At 42.2% G+C, this 24,383-nt stretch overlaps 1 protein-coding gene across 1 annotated transcript; it reads right to left on the reverse strand.

The window, feature by feature from the left end:
* Positions 3,599-4,186, reverse strand: LOC110433681. Its single transcript, XM_021456192.1, has one exon. The coding sequence runs from the start codon at positions 4,184-4,186 to the stop codon at positions 3,599-3,601; it is 588 nt and encodes a 195-aa protein (XP_021311867.1).

Genomic DNA, 24,383 nt, shown 5'->3' on the forward strand with positions numbered 1-24,383 from the left:
TTAAATTAAGATATTCACTTGCACACATCTACTACACCATTCACCACCATTCATTAAAATTGCTAAAAATATTATCACTCACTGTACCAAGTGTTGTTATTCTCTCTCTCCAATAAGGTTCAATGCAGAAGAGGCATGGGTTATGCAAAAATATACGAGGAAATAAAAAGGGGCAAGTGCCCGGAACCTCAAAAAAGAAAGAAAAAAGTTAGACGAGAGGTAAAAATGGACAAGTGTCCAGAGTAGAATTAGGGGTACAAAGATGCCCACTTGAGCGGAAAAAATGGACAAGTGTCCGACATTAGGGGTATCTACTACCCACCTGAAAAAATAATAATAATAATAGCCCATGTCCTCCCAAAGCAAAGATCAAAGAAGAGGAGAGATAGCAATATAAGGAGCAATAAGAAGTAAGTTTTATCATTACTTATATTTTTACCATTACTATCATTTACTCCACCACACATGCACATCTTGATTTAATTATATGTTGAGTTCCTTTGGATCCATGGCTCGATTAGACAACATATGTATGAGCTGTTTTTCACTCCTAATGAGCTCCACTTAAATATTCCATTAGCTATAGGTAAGTGACATTTTTGGTAAGGATCCACAAATACCACATATAGAGAGACTTGAGAGAATCATTGCTGGGAACTTTGAGTTTTATTTTTGAAAACTTATGCAAAACTCCGGAACAAAGGTGAAGTATAGACAGGAGGAATAGTGCTTGACTTAATTATTTTGTCTTTCAATTACTTAAGACTTAAGCGCTGGTACTAAGCTCCATGGCACTTCACTCTAATCTGGAAGAATTTTTATGTGAAAGCATGTGTGCCTGTCACGAAAGAAAACATCGAAGCAACTCCTGATCCATCTGAGTTTAGCTGTTTGCTCAGGGACGAGCAAAGGGTAAGCTTGGGAGAGTTTGTTGACGGTCCTTAAGTACTAAATTTAACTATCTACTATACATGGAAAAGGATCAATATGCACCAAACATCTAGAATTAGGGTTTTATCTGACAGAATTCCACGAGCTTTGGTGTTTCTCTATTTCGGCAGGGGGTTATCAGAAAATATGGAGAGAAGGTCCACATGTCATGTTTACAACGAGATAATTACGTGCCGCGCAATTTTCCTCAATCTAGAAGAGTCCAGAAGCCACGGGAACGAACGGGAGTCCGGACGGGCTCGGGGGCAGGGCGCCCGCCCTCCCCCCTTGGCCAATCAGAGCCAATCTCCTGGATCGTGCTCCACCGACCTAAAGGATCAAGGAAAACCGTGCGATCAATGTCGGTTTGATCCGACGGCCCAAATTCACTTGAAAGGACTATATAATCAAGGCCTCTCCACCCAGGGGGAGAGAGGAGAAATCATTATCAGAGGTAGACATCAAAGTTAGGGTTTAGACATCTCTCCCACAGAGAATTAGAATTAGCTACTCCCTAATCCATCAAGTTTAGAGGATTGATTAGATAGCAATTAGAGAAGTAGAGCACTACGCTCTGGATTTGGATCTTCGGTAATAAATATTGGTATTATTCCATATCTTTCTCTAATACTTTGTTCTAATTGTATTATGTCTCTATTTATTATGCTCTTAGTTTGCTCTAGTTCTATATTTGATATAGTTATGATTGATAATGAGTTTATGTATAAGTTTGCAAAGCGCTTAGCACTTGACTCGAGAGAGTTAAGTGGTAGATCACATGTGGGCGTGGTGCTTACATGTTATTTACCTGCAAATGTATCCTATTGGCTGGGTCGTGTGGTAGTTCGCGATAGTGACAGCTTCGTTGATTCTTATATAGTCCACCCTCCGTTGATAGGACAGGCAGAATTTGTATTGTGGAGTAAGTCTTACGATGTTCTGATTTACTTTAGCAATGTTCCTTCTATATGAATGAAGAGTCTTTTATGCTATATATGATCTTGTAGATAACTAGAGTAGATTGTGACTTAGTAGATAGTACATAACTTAGAATCCATTCTCTAGTTAATCCGACATCACCTTACATATATGAGGAGTAGTCTATTTTCTAATCGCTGCGTTATTTGCCCAAGAGCGTATACTTCATTATCATTATTATTATGGCTTACCCCCTACCAAAGTAAGTGATTGTGTGACGAGTTCCTCATTAGTAATCATGTTCTTGCAAGTTTATCTCTAATCTATGCCTTGATAGATTTATCATTATCTTCATGCAATCCTTTTCTCCTAAGCAAAATTATAAATAACGATACCTGAAATACTTACCTGGTGAAATGCTACAATGAGGTGTTTTGTCTGTGCTCTTGCGGATAAAATAGATTATTTTCTAGAGAGCCTTTACATTTATAAATACCTTTGTACACTCTGGCACCATGCTAGGGATGACAACCTAGTATCTAAGTGGTGTTAGCTAGTGTCAACAGTGGGTATGTTGGCAGCGCTATTGGTGGCCGCTTTGTGGATTGCTGGTAACAACGCTAACAGCTTTCTCTTCTCAACATGGATCTCCTTGCTAGAACTCTCTTGGTAAGGTGCTATGTCTAGATTGGCTATGGTCTTGGGAGCATTGATCAGCGAGAGGGCATAGCTAGACATGGTCACTGCTGAAGAATAGGAGTGCTTAGCAATCTTCACAAGTGGGAGATGAGAAATGGTTGATGTGAGAAGAGAAGAGGCATATGGAGGATTTTATAGGTGCTAACACAGTCTCTAATCTGGAGACAACTTGATCATAACCATGGATGTGATGCTAATCAGTGCAGAAGAGGAAGAGAAAAAGATTGGGGCCGATTGGCGGACCTGGGGGTGCTCCGGCACCAGGGTGCGGCCGCACCACTGGGTCCACCAGTCGGCCTCAGTCTTTCGGGTATTTCTTTCCCTCTCTGAGTATTTCGCGATCCTGGTTACCATCAATCGTGATGCACAGTGGAATCAGAGTGATAGTGTGTGGAATAGATTTTTGAATTTGGAAAAGTTTCTAAAAGCTATCACACTATCATGCATTAATGAGTGATTGATACCCATGATCACAAAGATTCAAAAATGAAGAAAAGATCATAGGGGCAATATGGACTACTCATAAATACAACAAATGCACCATTTATTCAAAACATAAATAGAAAGAATTTATTCAAAATAAATAAATAAGTAAAAAGAAAATATATATTTATATTTTTTAATAAGTAAAAACTTACCTAGGGATAACTTACCGATTTACCTTCGGCAAGGGCGCATCTTTATAGTCCGTTGAGAGGGACTCTTCTCCCATTACTTCTTTCTTGATGATGGCACATCTGTCTTGGGAGGAGTAGACGGTTGACCTGCTTGGGCCTCCACTTTAGCAGTATCACCTTTGGAGGTGTGGAAGTTTGTTCAACCTTCTGCTTTGGTTTCCACACCTGCTTTGGTTGTGAAGGCTTGGTGACTTCGTCCCTCTTTTCATTCTTTTTAGGAGCTATTTTCTTTTTCTGCTCCTTATTATTTTTCTTAGGAGCCGCCTTTTCTTTTGGCTCTGGATTTTTCTTAGATATTTTTGTATTTTTAATAAGTTGAGGCTGGATCTCAACCTGCCTGATGCATTGGGGGTTTGGCCCATAGAGGATGCGTATCATGTTGCACTCTTGTTGTCGGCGGGCCTGAACTCGAACTTCTCTTCTTGGCCATTATTGTTGAAGTGGATTTCTCTAGCCCCACCATCAATTTGTGCTCCAGCCGTACTCAAGAATGGTCTTCCCAGGATTAGTGGTGTTTCTTTAGTGAGCTCCATGTTGAGCACCACAAAATCCACTGAAACATAGTATCCTCTGATCTTGATAGGGATGTCTTGAGCAATCCCCGCCGGGTACAGGACTGACGAGTCTGCCAACTGGAGTGTCATGGTGGTTGCCTCCAAGTTGGTGAAGTTCAGCCTATCAAAGACTGATTTCGGCATGACGCTCACACTCGCCCCCAAATCACATAGGGCGTGGTCGAATTGCTGGGCCCCAATTGAGCAAGAGATTGTGGGGATCCCAGGATCCTGCTTCTTCTCGGGCAACTCATTGAGTATAGCTACGCTACATTCTTGTGTCAGCTTGACAACTTTAGTGGACGGCAATGGTCGCTTCTTGTTGATGATGTCCTTGATGAACTTGGAGTATGACGGAATATGCAAGATATCCATCAATGGTACACTGACGTGCGTCTTTTCGGCCATTTCCCCAAAGCAGAGGAACTGTTCATTTCCGTCCTTCATCTTCCTCCTTTCTCTTGTGGGAAAGGGTAGCATCATGGTGTCCCCATAGTTGTTTGGGGTCGGCTCGTCTTCCATGGATTCTTCTGATGGTTGAGCTGGCCCTTCTACCTGTGTTTCCTCCTGTTGCCGTGGCACCCTTCCTGTCTTATGGTTAGGATAAGGGGGATCATGAGTGGTCTTACCCCCTCTCATTTACATTTTCCATAGAATCAGGAGAAACAACAGCTTTAGCGGCAGAAGCAAGCTGAGCTACTTTTAACTTGATCTTCTTATTAAAAGCCAGCTGATCTCTAACAGAAAGGGTCAAGCATTCAAGCTTTGTATTTATGTTGGCAAACATTTGATCGTTTTCAGAAAGCTTTTTAACAAGATTTTCATTGATTTTGGCCTGACCTAGCACAAGATCTTTCAGCGAAGGCTGGGAGGAATTAAAACTGGAGTAATTACCTTGGGGGCGGTTTTGGTTGTTCCACCCATTACCTTGCTATTGTTGGCGGAACCCGTTGTTGATGAACGATGCGTCCTCCTGGGTTCCAGGGCACTTGATCCCCATGTGGCCAACATTCCCACATTCCTCACATGTCATGCGTGAGTCGATGGCTTGGACAGTGCTGGTGGTAGGATCAGTGGCTTGTCCGTCCAATCTCTTCATTAGTAGGTCTATTTTTGCGGCAAGCAGATCCGTCTCCTTCACGGTATGCATGATTTTTTGTGTTTTGCATCCCTCTCCCCAACTCTGGTTGACAACTATCTTCTCAATTAATGCCGTAGCATTCTTGATGGTCAGGGAGAGGAACACGCCTCCAGCAGCGGCATCGACGTGCCCCTTAGACATGGGCATGAGCCCCTCGTAGAAATTCTAAAGCACGAGCCAATCTTCCATCCCATGGTGGGGGCAGGCCCGGATATACTGCTGGAGCCTTTCCCAAGCTTCAGGAATGGATTCAAGTGAAGTCTACTGGAAGTTTGATATCTTTCCCCTCAGAGCATTTGTTTCGCTCATGGGAAAAAATTTCGCGAGGAACGCCGCGGAACATTTGTCCCATGTGTTGACAGCTTCCTTGCTCTGGTAGAATCATTGCTTCGCCATCCCCGAGAGGGAGAAGGGAAACAAGCGGAGCTTGACGCTTTCAGGGGTAACATCTGTTGATGGTCCTTAATGCTCACATTTAACTGTCAACTAATCGTGGAAAAGGATCCAAATGCAACCAACACCTAGACTTAGGGTTTTATCTGACAGAATTCCACGAGTTTTGGTGTTTGTCTATTTCTGCAGGGGGTTATCAGGAAATATGGAGGAAAGGCCCACACGTTGGGTTTACATAGAGATATTAACGTGTGCGCCAATTTTCTAACATCTAGAAGACTCAAGAAGCCACGGGAACGAACGGGAGGCCGAGTGGGCCCAGGTGTAGGGCGCCCGCCCTCCCCCCTTGGGCGCCCGCCTAGGTGTCTCAACCAATCAGGCACCGCCTCGAGGATTATGCTCCACCGCCTTTGAGGATCAAGGAAAACCGTGCGATTAAGGTCGGTTTGATCCGACGGCCCACGTTCATTTGGAAGGGCTATATAAGCAGGTTGGTTCGTTCTTCATCATTCTCCAAGTTCCTCAATTCATAATTCCTGATTTCTTTAAATACTTTTATTTACATTCAAGTTATTTATTGGATTCCCGCTTGCATCAAGTGCTCTAGTCTTTGGAACGCTAGAGTAGTAATTAATAGATTAGTTGTGGTGTTTAGTCTTGCAATTACCTGGAATTGCACCCAATCCTGTGGATTGTTGTGGTAGCCCTAGGGTAGTGATAGCCCTAACGATCGACGTATTCCACCTCGTTCGGATCGGTGTTTGTATGACCGTAGTCAGAGCTTCCTAGCCCCCTTCTCATCTATTTTTGTGGTTAGTGTTCTGATGTCCAGAAATAAATAATCTTTGAAGTAATTCTTGATTCTTAGATCAACTTGTGAACTCTGAGGAAACTTCCTATTTCCACACCAAAATTAATTATATAGTTATCCTTGGGAGATCTTGAATCTTAATTAGTACACTCACGTTCTGGAATACTCCCGGGTTAAAGCTACATCGGTATCCGTGCGCTTGCGGATTTTTCTGTTTATGTTTAAAATACCCAACAAGCTTTCTGTTTATGTTTAAAATACCATTTTCACCATACCGCATGGATTTCACTCCTATCTATAAATTCTTTGCTCCAAAGGGCGAGTAATTAGAGCCACCACCATCATCACATCCAATTCTTACAGATGGCTACGACCTCGGCCCTGATCTAATATCCAAGATTCAGGAGCAACCCTTCTCTTTGCAAGTAGATGAAGATCCATACACCCACCTTAGACAATTCGAGCAGTTGTGCTCTTGCCGATCTATTTCCGGCATGACACAAGAAACCCTTAAATGGAAATTATTTCTATTCTCCCTTTTGGGAAGAGCAAAAAAGTGGTATGCTCATTCTGTAGGAGGCGTTAATGGAAATTGGGATATACTTCGGGACAACTTTTGTCTCGCTTTCTTCCCACTTTTTCGTATCGCTGACCTTAGAATCGAAATTCTTACATTCAAACAAAGAGAGAAGGAAACTTTAGGAGCAGCTTGGGCTAGGTTCACAAGCCTTAACAATTCTGGTCCAAACCTTTCCTTGCCTGACCATGTACTATACTACCACTTTTATCGTGGTCTAAACAAGGAAGCTGCTCTTCACCTCGACATTACTTCAGGAGGCTCATTCGCACACAAACTCATAGATGAGGGGAGAGCTATCCTAGAGAGAATCCTTGAAAATACCCCTTACATAGGCATTTATGATGAGTTTCCTGAAGAAGAAAAAGAAGTCAAGCCTGATCCTAAACCAAAAGATGAGGAACTTGCAACAGAGTTAGAAATTCCACCTGACCCATCTATTAATTTGGTTGTAGAGAAACCTCCTGATAAGGGAATGCAAAACCAACTAAGGGATGATGAACAACCACCTTTAGGGCATCCCTTTGAATTTGAGGAAGATCTTTTTGAAGATTATAGAAACACCTCAAAATTTTGTATCCAAACACGACCTCTAGCAGGGACCACTCAATCCATTCTAAGAGTAGCTCCTGAGGTAGCTCGAATCATCACTCCTTCAACCATTCTTCTGTGCCAAATTAGAGGGTCCGCTAGGAAGGTCCACTACAATCCATATGTTGGGATAAATGTTATTTCCAAGGAGTTAGCTGACACTCTTTATCCCAACGAGTCCATAACCCCATCTCAAAAACTTTTACAAGGTCCATCTAGATTAATTCTAGAAAGCCATGGGGTATTAAGGGCAGTTCCTGTTAGAATCAAGGACTCTAGAATATGTCTAGATTTTCACATTTTTGACATACCGGAGATTCCTCTCTTGATTGGCAGACCAATCATGAAACTTCTACAAGAACAACCACAACGAGGTCATTTAGACTTCAAGGTTGGGAATTCCACTATTGTTGTTCCTCTTGCTAGATCAATTAACATGATAGTGGAACCCAAACTTGATCCAATTGAGGAGATCTTAATGCTCACTCAAGAGGAGATGGCCCAACCATTCTTTAATCATGAACACTTTGTTCAAGAAGAAGAAAAGTTGGTAGAACCCATTGAGCTAGACAAAAATGAACAACCTTCACCTCCTTCGATAGAGTTAAAACCTCTTCCTTCTGGCCTTAGATATGTCTTTTTGCACAACAACCCAAAAACTCCAGTAATTATCAGTGACAACCTTTCCGATTATGAAACACAACAACTTGTCACTGTTCTTGAAAGGCATAGATCAGCATTTGGCTACTCTCTCGAAGATCTCACGGGCATTAGTCCCATTCTCTACACTCATCGTATCCCTATTGATCCCAATTTTACACCTTCAAGGGAACCACAATGGAGACTTAACAATGCTATGCGAGAGGTTGTTAAGAAAGAGGTCCTCAAACTCTATCATGCTGGGATTATTTATCCTGTGCCACATAGTGAGTGGGTTAGCCCTATCCAAGTAGTGCCAAAGAAAGGAGGAATAACGGTCGTTAGGAATGAGAAGAATGAACTCATCCCTCAACAAATTGTCACTGGGTGGCGTATGTGTATTGACTATCGAAAACTCAACAAGGCTACAAAGAAAGATCACTTTCCGTTACCCTTCATTGATGAAATGTTGGAACGGCTTGCAAACCACTCGTTCTTCTGTTTCATTGATGGTTATTCTGGATATCACCAAATCCGAATCCACCCAGATGACCAAGAAAAGACTACCTTTACATGCCCGTATGGAACTTATGCATACCGACGAATGTCGTTCGGATTGTGCAATGCTCCAGCTTCTTTCCAACAGTGCATGATGTCTATTTTCTCGGACATGTTTGAGAAGATCATGGAGGTTTTCATGGATGATTTTACCGTCTATGGCAAAACCTTCGATCATTGTTTGGAGAATTTAGATAGGGTCTTGCAGCGATGTGAAGAAAAGCACTTAATCCTGAACTGGGAGAAATGCCATTTTATGGTTCAGGAAGGAATAGTGCTAGGACATAAAGTGTCCGAACATGGTATAGAGGTGGACAAAGCAAAGATTGAAGTTATTGAAAAACTTCCATCTCCCACGAATGTGAAAGGAATCCGTAGCTTTTTGGGACATGCAGGGTTCTATAGACGCTTTATCAAGAACTTCTCTCAAATTGCTAGACGCCTAACTAGTCTTCTAGCTAAGGATGCACCTTTCATCTTTAGTGATGAGTGTCATGAATCTTTTCAAACTCTTAAGAAAGCACTCATCTTAGCCCAAATTATCCAACCACCTAATTGGAATCTTCCTTTTGAGATCATGTGCGATGCTAGCGATTTTGCAGTTAGTGCAGTTTTAGGACAAACCAAGGATAAAAAGCATTATGCCATATCCTATGCTAGCAAAACCCTGTCTGAACCATAGCTTAATTACACTACAACTGAAAAAGAGCTTTTAGCTGTTGTCTTTGCTATAGACAAGTTTTGATCTTACTTAGTGGGGGCAAAGATAATAATCTATTCAGACCATGCTGCTCTCAAGTACCTCGTCACTAAGAAAGATGCTAAGCCTTGTCTAATTCGATGGATTCTTCTACTCCAATACTTGGACATAGAAATCTGAGATAGGAAGGGAGTAGAGAATTCCGTAGCCGACCACTGTCTAGGCTTCAATATAAGGAAACACATGATGAGCTTCCCATAAATGACTACCTAAGGGATGACACCCTGCTTAAGATAACACATGCAGATCCATGGTACACAGACATCGTAAACTTTATAGTAAAAGGCTATGTCCCACCTGGTACAAACAAAGGGAAGTTGCTTCACGATAGTTGTTTCCACCTTTGGGATGAGCCATATCTTTTCCGAGTTTGCGCTGATGGACTCTTGAGAAGGTGTGTTCCTATGGCTCAGGCTACTCAAATTATGGAAAGATGCCATGCCTCGCCATATGGAGGACACTATGGTGCATTCCGGACACATGCTAAAATTTGGCAAAGTGGCTTTTTCTGGCCAACGATGTATGAAGATACAAAGGACTTTGTCAGGAGATGTTACCGATGTCAAAAACATGGGAATATCAACTCACGAAATGAAATGCCTCTCACAAATAATCTTCAAGTAGAACTTTTCGATGTATGGGGCATTGATTTCATGGGGCTATTCCCTATGTCCGTGAATTGCGAGTATATCTTAGTAGTTGTGGACTACGTATCCAAATGGGTAGAACCCCTACCTTGTCGATCAACTGATTCAAAACATGCCAAGAGAATGTTTCATGAAGTAATCTTTCATCGCTTTGGTATACCCCGGATAGTTATAAGCGATGGAGGTTCCCACTTCATCGATAAAATCTTCTGGAACTACCTAGCTGATCATGGAGTTCAACACAACGTCGCAACACCATACCATCCTCAGACTAGCAGTCAAGCCGAAACATATAACAAACAAATCAAAAATATTTTACAAAAGACCGTAGATGAGATGGGTACGGGTGGAACGACAAACTTTCTGATGCACTTTGGGCATATAGAACCGCATTCAAAACACCCATCGGCATGTCACCTTATCAACTTGCATATGGAAAAACTTGTCATTTGCCTGTGGAAGTAGAGTTTAAGGCTCATTGGGCACTCAAGAAATGGAACATGGATCTCCACCTCGCTAGCGAGAATCGTCTGATGCAACTATCTGAGCTAGAAGAATGGAGAGAGAAAGCCTACCACAATTCAAGGATCTATAAAGAGAGAACAAAACAATGGCATGATAAGAGAATCAAGCACAAGGAGTTTAAGCCTGGAGATAAGGTTCTACTATTCAATTCAAGAGTTAAGCTCTTTGGGCATGGTAAGCTACGAAGTAAGTGGGATGGACCATACAAGGTTATTGACACTTCAACTCATGGAGCCATTACCATTCAAGACGACATAGGTAACACTTTTAAACTAAATGGTCAACGCTTAAAAATCTATCTCGAGCCACAAAACAACATGGTAGAGGAACTTGATGTGATTGAGTTCATAGAATTCTCACATTAAGCTCTCATAAGCTCTAGACAATTACCTAACCCTTAACATGGTCCACGAGTTTTGTTGTCTATTTGGGTTGTGTAGGATTTTGAGGCTTAAGAAGAGTGAGACCAAACATGCAGGCCACAAGAGTGAACGACTATGTCAACATCTAGCTTGGGGGAGGCACCCCCACGTGTATCTAGATAAGTATTACTTTTATTTCTTAGTTTTATTTACTAGTATTCGGAAATAAATAAAAAATGCATAACCATGAAACCAAACAAAGTTTTTCTTTTGAGTAATATACAATAGTTTTGTGTAATCCTAAGTTTTAAATAAAATAAAAAGAAAGTTTGATCCAAGTCTAGGTAATTGACAAACATGATATGAGAAGGTCTGAGCTACTATTTAACTTGTTCCAAGTTTCGCTAGAGTTCTGGAGATTTTATCTTTTGAAAATCTAAAAGTTCAAAAAAATAAAATAAAATGATGAGATCCTGTTTGAAATAATACCTAGAGTCTTATAAGATATAAATATTAAAACTGTGGGCACTTGCTTTGTTCAAGTCATTGTTAATTCTTCTAGTTTTGGTTGAGAGAATTATCATGCTCCAAAGATCAAGGTCTTTTTGTTTTAAAAATATAAAAGATTCACTCTTCCGAAGTATTATTACATTAGAGGCATGGGACTATGCAAAAATTTGATTCGAAAAAAAACAGTGAGACGAGAGGTAAAAATGGACAAGTGTGTGAAGTAGAATTAGGGGTACAAAGATACCCACCTGAGTGGAAAAAATGGACACGTGTCCGATAGTAGAATTAGGGGTACTTGGTGCCCACTTGATAGCCCATGGTCCCTCTAATAAGCAATATGCCAGTAAGAGATGACAAACTTTTCAAAAAGGTCAAAGGTCTTGATCTAGGAGTATGACATTCCTCTCCTTTGCTCCGAGCATTGACATAGCAAAATGCAAAGCAAGTATGCTAAAACTTTTAAAGCTCTACTTATATATCTTTCAAGAAGAAGGCAAATGCTTACGACAGAAGAACTTGAGACATAGTGCTTGACTTGATCGTTTTGTTTTTCAATCACTTAAGACCTTAGTGATAACTTAAAAAAAACCTGTAGTAAGAGGCATAAAAGTAACCCCTATTTTCTTGCTGATTTTAGCTTTGCTCAGGGACAAGCAAAGGTTAAGCTTGGGGGAGCTTGTTGATGGTCCTTAATGCTCACATTTATCCGTCAACTAATCATGGAAAAGGATCCAAATGCAACCAACACCCAGACTTAGGGTTTTATCTGACAGAATTCCACGAGTTTTGGTGTTTATCTATTTCTGCAGGGGGTTATCAGTAAATATGGAGGAAAGGCCCACACGTCGGGTTTACATACAAATATAAACGTGTGCGCCAATTTTCTATCATCTAGAAGACTCCAGAAGCCACGGGAACGAACGGGAGGCCGAGCTGGCCCGGGGGCAGGGCGCCCGCCCTCCCCCCTTGGGCGCCCGCCTAGGTGTCTTGACCAATCAGGCTCCACCTTGAGGATTATGCTCCACCGCCTTTGAGGATCAAGGAAAACCGTGCGATTAAGGTCGGTTTTATCCGACGACCCACGTTCAGTTGGAAGGGCTATATAAGCAGGCCCCCTGGCCCCTAGAGAAGATATCTCTTCTATAGAATCAAAGCTAGGGTTTAAATTATTCATCCAGGTAGAGAGGATCCCTCTAGTTCATCTAGTTCTAGTTCTAGTTCATGTAGTTCTAGTTCTAGTTAGTTCTAGTTGTAATCTAGAAAATATGGAGAGAGAAGAGGAGAGCGGAGGAGGAGCCGGATCTGTCGGATCTTCCTCAACATTGTACTTTTGCAGCAACTGGTTTGTTCTTCATCGTTCTCCAAGTTCCTCAATTCATAATTCCTAAGTTCTTTAATTAATTTGATTTACATTCAAGTTATTTATTGGATTCCCGCTTGCATCAAGTGCTCTAGTCCTTGCAACGCTAGAGTAGTAATTAATAGATTAGACGTGGTGTTTAGTCTTGCAATTATCTGGAATTGCACCCAATCCTGCAGATTGTTGTGGTAGCCCTAGGCTAGTGATAGCCCTAACGGTCGACGTATTCCACCTTGTTCAGATTGGTGTTTGTAGGACCGTAGTCAGAGCTTCCTAGCCCCCTTCTCATCTCTTTCTGTGGTTAGTGTTCTGATGTCCCGAAATAAATAATCTTTGAAGTAATTCTTGATTCTTAGATCAACTAGTGAACTCTCAGGAAACTTCCTCTCTTCCCACCAAAATTAATTATATAGTTATCCTTGGGTGATCTTGAATCTTAATTAGTACACTCATGTTCCTGTGGAAAATCGATACTCTGGAATACTCCTGGGTGAAAGCTACATCGGTATCCGTGCGCTTGCGGATTTTTCTGTTTGCGTTTAAAATACCCAACAACATCCTTGATGATGATGATGGTTTCGCACAACTCAAGGAAGTTCTGTAGATGTGCGTTTGCATCCTCACTTGGCAAACCATAGAACTGGTTTGCCTGCACCATCGTGAGTAGGCCAGTGCGAAGCTCGAAGTTTCCATTCCCAGTGTTGACTGCTGGCCCAACGAGCACGTTGGCAACAGTGGGGGTGGAATAGTCGCGGAGTGACCTAGCCATGGTGGTTGAAACGGATGTTGCGGGGGTGATTGGTTCGACTGTCGATGGCGTGGCAGAGGAAGAAATGGCACGAGTCCTTTTCTTCCTTAGGAGTGCTTCTGGATTGCTGTTGAAGTTTGCCGGCAAGTTGAAACCGCTCATACACTATCCTATTTTCATTCCAATAAAAAGAGGAAGAAAACAGCAAAGATTAACCTGCTTAAACTATGGCTACTAATGCTTATTTTGTAATCAATGCTAAATGCCAAAGCTAGATGTTTGCATTGTTCATTGCCCTCCACGACAACGGTGCCTGAAATGCTTGTTGGCATTTCTTAGCGTCACTACTAAAGATAGACTATAAATCCATCATTAGCAATGGCACCAGAAATGTCGGGTGTTGGTATACCATAACTATCATTACGTGAGAGAGATAACCCAAGGCCTTTAACGGCGCCGGCCTTAGCAGTGCAGTGTGGTAACAATAATTAGGAATGCCGGATTGGCCATCCTAACCATCCTTACTTACGATATGCAAAGCTATAGCACGGCGCCAGATAAATGCACAGAGTTTATAATCCTAAGTAAAGGTACTTAGGTACGCCAATCAATAGTTCATGAACATAAAGAATAACTGCAAGCGAACAGAACTATCATTTTAGCTTTTCAACCCGTGAGTATTAAAGGGTTATCATATTTAATCCCGTAGGAGGGCGTAACAAATGCATCTAGCTTGGTTTGTAGCATGATCACTTATTGAGATGCATAGGTAGACATAGTCTAATCAAGGGTCACGACAGGCTCTTTAAAATATGGATAGTGGACACACTCATCGGGGCAACCTCAAGGAATAAAGAGAAAAATAAGGAAATAAAAGAAATAAAGAACAACTACTTGAGCCGACATTGATCTTATATAACTATGCACAAAATTGTTAGTAGAACATCTAATCAATATAACTAGAGTTGTTAGTAGAACATCTAATCAATATAACTAGAGTTAGAACTAAGTCTGAGGCTCTGGGAAGATCCCCGCAGCTGGACATCCAGCCGATAGGGACTTTACAGAACTCCTACCGGAATACCTGATCGTGGGGGAATACCAGGGATGATAGGGCTGTCACTACCCTGCCACCAACCCCTCTACCCGAAAGATACCTGTGCATCCGCTGATCACCGCATACCCGAGCACCTCGCCCATGTAATTGGAAATGCCTCCTAGCCTCCCAGGACCCCAACACTTTAGATTGACAGGCTCGGCTAAGAGTGGCCATCACAGCCCAACGAACCGTTACCCCAATCTTAATCCTTTGTCTATTCATACTAATTCAATAAACGATGAAGAACAAGGATGAACACATTAAGAACATAGCACAAGAACTAAGAAGTAGTTCATATACTATGAACAAGATATGAACACAACTATACTCTAATTCAATTACATAATCATATAAATAAGATAAGAACTTGCTCATGGAGGAGAACTGAATTGTATTCATACCAAGAAGCTCTATGATCCTCCAAGGAGACAAGCTCTCCTTGCTAGCTTTGCCTTGCTCTACTACTGAATCTAAACTAAAGAACAAGTGTAGAAATGTGAGGTGTATTGCTCCAAATGATGGTGTGTGTGTGTTGAATGGAGTGGAGCCATCTATTTATAGCCCAACAAGGACGGTTCATGGTGATCTAAATTTGGTAGGAGGTGAAACCATCCTATGCATGCTGTTGATATTTGGTAACGCAATCACAAAAATGATCCGCAATCGCACGGATATCGGTGAGCACTTCACCCGGGATGTTATCCAGAGTATCATATTTATATTTTTACCACTAGGAGAAAGCGTGCATCTGACTAACCCGGTCTATTACTACTAACCTTTAGGCTACAAACTTTGTGATTCGATGTGAGTGATGTATAGAGAAGACTACAACCGCACTCTCGTTCTAACCTTGGTAAGGATGATCTACTGCTCTGTTGGGGAGGCTCACGGAATATAGACACCACAGAGGATGTTCGACCCGCACCTATAAACCCTATCGATCCTACTAACGGGATATGGGCTACAAAGGTAACTCAGAAATGTCACGTTCCTCGCTACTACCACGGTCCAGCTAGTCAGGGGATATCTATGAGTATCCTAGCCCAAACACCACGTTTACGCTAGAGATGATTACTCTAAACTCTACGCGAAGAGATCAAAGTAAACTCATAAACCAAAGAACAATAAAACAAAGAACTTACTAGAATTTAGAAGTCGAAATACTGAAGAATCCTAGGAGCAAGCCTCGGGTTGGGAGACTTGATCCCGCAAGTACAACCTCAGAGTAGACACCGACAGGCCGGGCTTCCTCTGATCTACACCTCCACTCTATCTCTCTCAATCTAGTAGAACTAATCTACTCTCACATTGGATGCTACGTCCTATGAGGTGGGAACCCTAAGGAACCTCTCTCTCTGAATCCTCTCTGGAAAATATGCTAATGAATAATTGGGATTCTCTCCTCTAGGGGCCAGGGGGCCTTGCTTATTTAGTCTTTTCAAATGAATCTGGGCCATCGGATCAAACCGACATTGATTGAACAGTTATCCTTGATCCTTTAGGTCGATGGAGCATAATCCGTGGGATTCACCGTGATTGGCTACAGGAGGTGGGCGGGCGCCCTGCCCCCGGGTCCGATCGCCTTCCCGTTCGTTCCCGTGGCTTCTGGAGTCTTCTAGATGATAGAAATTTGCACGGCACGTTAATATCTCTATGTATACCCGACATGTGGGCCTTTCTTCCATATTTCCTCATAACCCACTGCAGGAATAGATAAACAACAGAACTCGTGGAATTCTGTCAGATCAAACCCTAATTCTAGGTGTTATTTGTATATTGGTCCTTTTCCTTGTTTATTTCATAATTAAAATTGATACTTAAGAACCGTCAACACATGCCGCCATGCAACCGCCTGAAAAAGGTGGTACCGAGTTGCCACCATGGGGGGTGCGCCCGCACCAGGGTGCGGCCACACCACTAGTGGGCCTCCCTAGCCACCGCCTTCGCGTGGTGGGTTCGTCTCTGGGCCCTGATCCTTCCCGTGGTTACAGATGGATCCAGTTCGGTGTTTTGGTGGGCTTTTCCATTAATCTTTGATTTATGCCTTTTCTGAATACGCTTTCTTGAAGTGCGCTTTCTCATGTCTTTTGCACCTTTCTACGTGTCATACCTGAAATTTATATTTGCAACAAAACTTGTGGAAAGGTTAGTTCAAAGCCCTACCATATATTTATTTTATTTATTAAAATGATGTTTATAAGTATAAGATAAGGGGTGCCAACAATACTCCTCATCATCCAAGAAAGAAAAGAAAGACTAGGCTCTCAAGGGCAAGTCCAACAAGATTGAAGTTGAATCATGAACTTCAAGTGATGATGATACCACCATTGCTCTCATGGTGAGAAGAACCACCAAGATGATATAGAAGCTCAACAAGAATGGAGTCAATTTTGACTCCAAGAAGAAGAAGTTCTTCACAAGTAGCAAGGGAAAGCCCATCTGTGAGATGGATTGCTACAATTGTGGTGAACTTGGTCATCTTGCCCATCAATGTCCTAAGCCCAAGAAGGACAAGTACAAGAAGAAGAATAAGGACCAAGATGACTCAAGTGATGATGAGAAGAATGACAAGAAGTCATTCAAGAAGAAGGGTGGCAAGAAGAAGGAGTACCACAAGAAGAAGAATGGCAAGGCGTACATTGTTGGTGATTGGCTCACCGATATTGAAAGCTCAAGTGTTGACTCCTCTGGTAATGAGAGTGATGATGAGAAGGTGGTCGCTATTGCTATTATTGCTTCATCTCCACCACCATCGCCATCATCATCATCCTCTACACACCTATGTCTCATGGCCAAGGGTGATTAGGAGGTACAAAGTGAGGATGAGAGGAGTGAAAGTGATAGTGAGTTTGAATCACCTTCTTATGATGGGCTTGTCAACTTGCTTAACAAATACTCTAAAATCATAAGAAAGACTAGAGGTGAAAATAAAAGGCTATAAAATGAAAATGAATCTCTTCTTGCAAAACTTAAGTCTAGTGAGCTTAGAGATCAAAATGAAATCATGACCACCAAACTCAAGGAGCTCAAACTCCTATTAGAAGAGCTCAAAGAAAAACATGATAAACTTGAGGTTGTGCATGATGAGCTCATTGTTAGGCATAGGGTGTTAAAAGAAGAATTCACAACACTAAAAGTGAATAATGATAATCTTGAGCTTGTTTATGATCTTGCCATCAATGAACCACATGTTGCTACTAACCATGTTGCTAAGCTTCATGTAGCCACTTCTTGTGATGACTTACTTGTGGAGAGCATTGGCAAATGTGGTAGTTGCAAAGGCAAAAATGTGGTAGTGGCCAAGAGCTATGATGACATTATCAAGATCAAGTAAGAGAATGAGAAGATCAAGTGTGAAAATGTGAAGCTCAAGAAAGAGTTGCAAGAGCAAGCAATACACAAAACCATAGTGGTTGAAATACTTGATCAAGACAAAGATCTTGCATATGAGAACAAGAAGCTCAAGGAAGAGAACAAATACCTCAAGCTTTGATTGATGTATGACAAGCAAGAAGAAGATGAGTCTTTCATCATGGAAGAGCTTGATAGCAAAGGATGATCCTATCATCAAAAAACTAACTCAAGAGAACAAGAAGCTCAAGCTAGAGAAAGAACATCTCACCAAGGGTCTAGCCAAGTTCATTAGAGGGAAGGACTTGCAAAGTGAGTTTTTCATGAACAACGTCATGAAGATGGACAAAAGTAGAATGGGTTACAAGGCTCAACAAAGCAAGCTAGTGAAAGCTCAAGCCTCTCATGATCAACCAAGGAAGCCCAAGCCAAATAGATGCTTTGAGTGTGGACAAGAAGGTCACTTTTCCCATGAGTGTGAAGCACCACTACCACCTCCTTTGCCCAAGCATGCTAGACCATTTGCCTTCAATGCTCACTACATTGTAAGGCAAGACAAGAATGGCAAAGTCAAGGTTAGCTTCATGTGGCCACCCAACAAGCAAAGGCCAGAGAAGATTTGGGTGCCAAAGTCACTAGTGGAGAAGGTTAAGGGCCCTAAGCAAATGTGGGTCTCCAAAACTCAAGCTTAATCTCTTGTGTGTGTAGGTGAACTACAAGACTGGTGGATCACATTAGGTAATTGATAGTGGTTGCACTCAACATATGACCGGAGATCCCCAGATGTTCACTTCACTCAATAAAGTTGTGGACAATCAAGAGATCTCATTTAGCGACAATTGAAAAGGCAAGGTCAAGGGTTTATGAAAGATTGCTATATCAAATGACAAGTCCATCACCAATGTGCTCTATGTGTCATCTTTTAGTTTCAACTTGCTTTCGGTTGGACAACTTTGTGATCTTGGCTTCCAATGCCTATTCAACAAGAAAGAAGTGATAGTGACCAAGGAGAATGACAATGAGATGGTATTCAAAGGCTTCCGCCACAACAACTTGTATCTTGTTGATTTCTCCTCCAAAGAAGTAGACATAAAGACATGCTTATTCACCAAGACCTCACTTGGTTGGTTATAGCATAGAAGGTTAGCTAATGTTGGAGTGGGTACACTTAAGAAGTTGATGAAGAAGGAATTGATAAGAGGCTTGAAGGATGTCACATTTGAGAAGGACAAATTGTGTAGTACATGTCAAGCTAGGAAGCAAGTAGGAAACACTCATCCAACCAAGGATTATCTCTCTACCTCTAGAGTTCTTGAGCTATTGCACATGGATCTATTTGGACCAACTATATATGCTAGCCTTAGTGGGAACAAATATTGCTTAGTTATAGTGGATGACTACTCTTGGTATACATGGACATTCTTCTTGCAAGACAAGGCCGAAGTTGCATCAATATTCAAGAAGTTTGCAAAGAATGCCCAAAATCAATTACACACCACAACAAAATGGGGTTATAGAAAGAAAGAACCGGACATTGATCACCTTGGCAAGAACAATGCTTGATGAGTACAACACTTCGGAGAAGATGTGGGCCGAGGCTATCAATACCGCATGCTATGCTTCAAACCAGCTCTTTTCTCATAAGTTCCTAGAGAAGACACCATATGAGTTGCTCAATGCGAAGAAGCCCGATGTCTCATTCTTTAGAGTTTAGGTACAAATGCTATATCTACAAGAAGCACCAACACTTGGGAAAGTTCCAAAGAATATGTGACATTGGTTACTTGGTTGGCTTTTCATCAAAGTCAAAGGCTTATAGAGTCTTTAACCATGCCACAAACATGGTTGAAGAAACATTTGTTGTTGAATTTGATGAAACTAATAGCTCCCAAGGAGCAAGTGATAATCTGCATGATGTAGGTGGTGGCCATGAAGAATATTCCGGTGAGAGACATCAAGCCCAAAGAGGATGATGATGAAGTGCAAATCGTTGATGGGCCATCCTCCTCACATGTGCCCCAAAATGATGATAAGGATGTGAGGGACGCTCATGAAGACACTCAAGTCACTCATGAACAAGTGGTGGTACAAGCACAAGATGTTGATGCTCCCCAACCAACTCCTCAAGTGGTGCCAAGAAGATCATCACTTCTCCTCCAAGATCACTCTCAAGATCTCATCATCCGGAGTCCATCATGTGGTGTTACTACTCGTTCTAGACATGCTTTACTTATTGAACATTACGCTTTTGTGTCTCTTGAAGATGAACCCAAAACCATAGAGGAAGCTCTTTGGGATGTGGATCGGATCATTGCCATGCAAGAGTAGTTGAACAACTTCTCTCGCAATCAAGTATGGACCCTTGAAGACGACCTAATGATGCAAGAGTGTTTGTAACAAAGTGGGTCTGCTAGAACAAGGAAGATGATCAAGGCAAGGTGGTGCGCAACAAGACAAGACTCGTAGCAAAAGGCTTTTCACAAGTGGAGGGTCTTGACTTTGGTGAAACCTTTGCACCGGTTGCAAGACTTGAAGCTATACATATCCTTCTTGCATATGCTTCTAGCCATGATATCAAACTATTTCAAATGGATGTGAAAAGTGTCTTTCTAAATGGTTATATTGATGAGCTTGTCTTTGTTGAGCAAGCCCCGGTTTTGAAGATCCTATGTACCCCAAGCATGCCTACTGGTTGTCCAAGGCACTCTATGGTCTCTAACAAGCTCCTAGAGCTTGGTATGAGAGGCTAAGGGACTTTCTTATTGCAAAGGGCTTCAAGATTGGGAAAGTTGACACGACACTATTCACCAAAAAGATGGATGGGGAAATCTTCATTTGCCAAGTATATTTTTATGATATTCTTTTGGCTCAACTAATGAAGATTTTTGAAAGGAATTTGGTGATTTGATGTCCAAGGAGTTTGAGATGTCCATTATTGGCGAGCTATCCTTCTTCGTTGGATTTGAAGTCAAGCAAATGAAGGAAGGGGTCTTCATCTCTCAAGAGTACACTCAAGATCTTCTCAAGAGATTCAAGATGCAAGATTGCAAGCCAATCAAGACTCCCATGGCATCAGATGGGCATCTCGACTTGGATGTGGGAGGTAACCCAGTTGACAAAACTCTCTATCGTTCTATGATAGGTAGTTTACTTTACCTCACCGCATCTAAGCCTCATATCTTGTTTAGTGTGTGTATGTTTGCTAGATATCAAGCTATGCCTATGGAATCTCACTTGATTGCCGTCAAGAGAATTCTTAGGTATCTAAAATACACACCCTATCTAGCCTTGTGGTATCCCAAAGGTGCAAGATTCTAACATGTAGGCTATTCTAATTTGGATTATGTCGGATGCTGCATTGATAGAAAAAGCACATCTAGAGGGTGCCACTTTCTAGGTAGATCACTAGTCTCTTCGATGTCAAAGAAACAAAATAGTGTTGCTTTGTCAACGTTCGAAGCGGAATACATTGCCGCTGGTGCTTGTTGTGCACAAATTCTTTATATGAAACAAACTTTGCTAGACTATGGAGTACTTCTAGATAAAGTATTTTTGTTGTGTGACAATGAAAGTGTCGTAAAACTTGCTAACAATCCGGTACAACACACCCGCACTAATCACATAGACATCCATCATCACTTCCTTAGAGATCATGTTCCCAAAGGTGACATATCACTAGAGAATGTGAGGACAGACAATGAATTGGCGGATATCTTCACAAAACCACTAGATGAAGCTAGGTTTTGTATGTTGTGAAATGAACTCAATGTGCTTGATCTCTCTAACTTCACTAAAAAATAAGTTTGTGTGTTGTTCTTGTACATAGCTTTTGTATCATATGCCATGCTAAACAAAAATAATTAAAAAAGGTTGTGTGTAGGGCTTGTCTAACATGGTTAAGATAACCGCCCATAAAGCATGTGAAAAAGCTTAACCTTGGATCAAACTTGACAAGCACTAGTTTACTTTCAAGTATTGCATTGCATATGCATGTTTGTTGCTTAGTTGTTTCTTTTTGGTTAAGCTTTGAGCATCCGCTGTGTTTGTCCATTGATAGAGGGAGCATTCAACAGTCATCTTGGTTAAGATCCCTAGCCAATGGCCACATGATGTCTCCTTATTGTTTTTTCTTGCCTATTTTCATAAAAACTACTTAGCCTATGGCAAATTATTTGTGAAAATTTGAGGGTTTCAGAGAGGTCACTCATACTAGTTCCAATCGGTGTTTATTTGGCTCTTCTTTATGTTGGAACTTGGTTGATTGAAAGTCCCACGAAGTCTAGATGGAAATCCAAGGCTTGTGGTGCACCAGACTCTGCAGCGGATGCTGCACCACATGTGCCCCGTGCATCCGGTGAGTTGTCTCTGTTGGAGTGCACACACCAAACCCGTGTATAGTATCATGAGCATGTCCAGTGTGGTGCGTCCGATGTGACCTTGGTGCGAGGTCTGCAGCATCGGACGCAAGGTGAGCATCCGGTGGCCTGCGTCTAGTGATCTCGCAAGTTTTACAAACGCTATGCGTAAGAGTTCGGTGAGCACTACTTAAGCATGTCCGGAGTAACCGCACACGGCCATATAAATCCTAACTCGGGCTGTTCTCTTGGGCAGTTCTTGTTCTCATGAACTCTCTTCGCCCTCACCGTTAACACTATGCTGAACTCGCCGAGCCGCCACCCCACGCTCGCCACCACCACTGCTACCTACTCACGCTACCGCCATGCTTCCTACGTGCGTGACTCCATCCACGATGTTGTGCTCCTCTTCCTCGTGAGCATAGCCAGGCAGAGCCCCATCACGTGTGCAGTTAGGGTTTGGGTAAGATCTCATCTTCATGCATGCAAGGTGTTCGACGTAATGTCTGAACCGATTGAAAGGGCGTTCTAACATCATTCTTCGCTTGGTTCTTTTTTGTGTTTTGTCCCGTGGTCATCGGATCTCATCTTTTCTTCGGGATCGTCTCTCACCTAAGGTAGTAAGCCATTTTCATCTAGATCTCTTATCCAATGCTTGCTTTCATTAGGGCTTCGCTTCTCTTGATGTAATATTTGCTTATATATATATCCCACCTATTCCATCTATTGCAGCGGATGAGTCACAGTTGGTCGATGGTCAGTGGCAGTTGAACTCGGGCCAAGCCCGCGAGTACAGATTGAGGCCAAGCCTCATGAGTGTCAGTTCAACATCTTTTGTGAGTAGTTTGGCAGTGTTGGTTTGAGTTCTTGCAATGGCACGTTGCAAGAATGTCAGTGGTGCCCCAGCTAGCTCTCGAGCAGGTACCCCAGGAGGTGATGGGGGTGATGATAGACCCCGTTGTCTCACAACTTCAGAGAAGGGTAAGAAAGTTGTCAGTAAGAAACGCAAGAGCACTAATAGAGACACTGAGGCAGCTAGAGTAGTGGCTATAGCAGTTGAGGCAGCAGAGGCAGGAGGTCGCAGAGGCACTCTTCGGATTGGATCTGAGCTCTCGTCTGCATAGAGGCATGTTGTTCTTCAATTGGAGTAGCAGCACGGTTCCCCTCCCGACACTATTATGATTGGAGGACATCAGGTTTGGATTTCAAAAAGAGAGTCTAGGATAGAGACTCAGGGGACGTCACAGGCATAGGAGCAGCTAGAGGCATAGCAGAGGAGCAGCCACTCAGGCGGTTGACTCACGCTCGTACCCAGGCCACCTCTAGGCCTACTATGCAGCATTAGTCTCCACCCCCACCTCCTAGCTCCTCACTAGCATTGTCACCTATTCGCCATAAGGACTACACCAGAGCTACCACCCAACAGGTTTAGGAGATGAGGTTTGCAGACTTTCCCACATGGTTTCCTATCACATGTGTGTTGACGGTCCTTAAGTATCAAATTTAATCATCAAATAAACAAAGAAAAGGATCCAAATGCAACCGACATCCAGACATAGGGTTTTATCTGACAGAATTCCACGTGTTTTGGTGTTTGTCTATTTCTGCAGGGGTAATCAGGAAATACGGAAGAAAGGCCCACACATCGGGTTTACATAGAGATATTAACGTGCCGTGCAATTATCCTACATCTAGAAGAGTCCAGAAGCCACGGGAGACCGGACGGGCACGGGGGCAGGGCGCCCGCCCTGGCATCGGGGCCAATCAGCTTCAACTTCGCGGATCATGCTCCACTGACCTAAAGGATCAAGGAAAATCATGCGATTAATGTCGGTTTGATCCAACGCCCCACATTCACTTGGAAGGACTATATAACCAGACCCCCTTGCCCCTGGAGGAGAGGACCTCTGACCCCTAATTCTTTATCCATCTTGGGAGAAGAAGCCTTTGATCAAGCCCTAGAGCCACCACATCAATTAGATCTCTAGTTTAGCATAGCTACATAGGATTAAAACTAGAAGGAGTCAATCTTCGATTGGTTTCCAGATCTGTCAAGAGGATTCTTGGTAATTCCTCTATTGTTCTTTAATTGTTCATCTTTGTTCTACAATATTATGAATATGACTTTATTCTACTTCAATATATTGATTATGACTTTGCTCTACTTGTTTATATTCG

The sequence above is a fragment of the Sorghum bicolor genome, chromosome 3 (genome assembly GCF_000003195.3).
Source record: "Sorghum bicolor cultivar BTx623 chromosome 3, Sorghum_bicolor_NCBIv3, whole genome shotgun sequence".
NCBI classification, from domain to species: Eukaryota; Viridiplantae; Streptophyta; class Magnoliopsida; order Poales; family Poaceae; genus Sorghum; species Sorghum bicolor.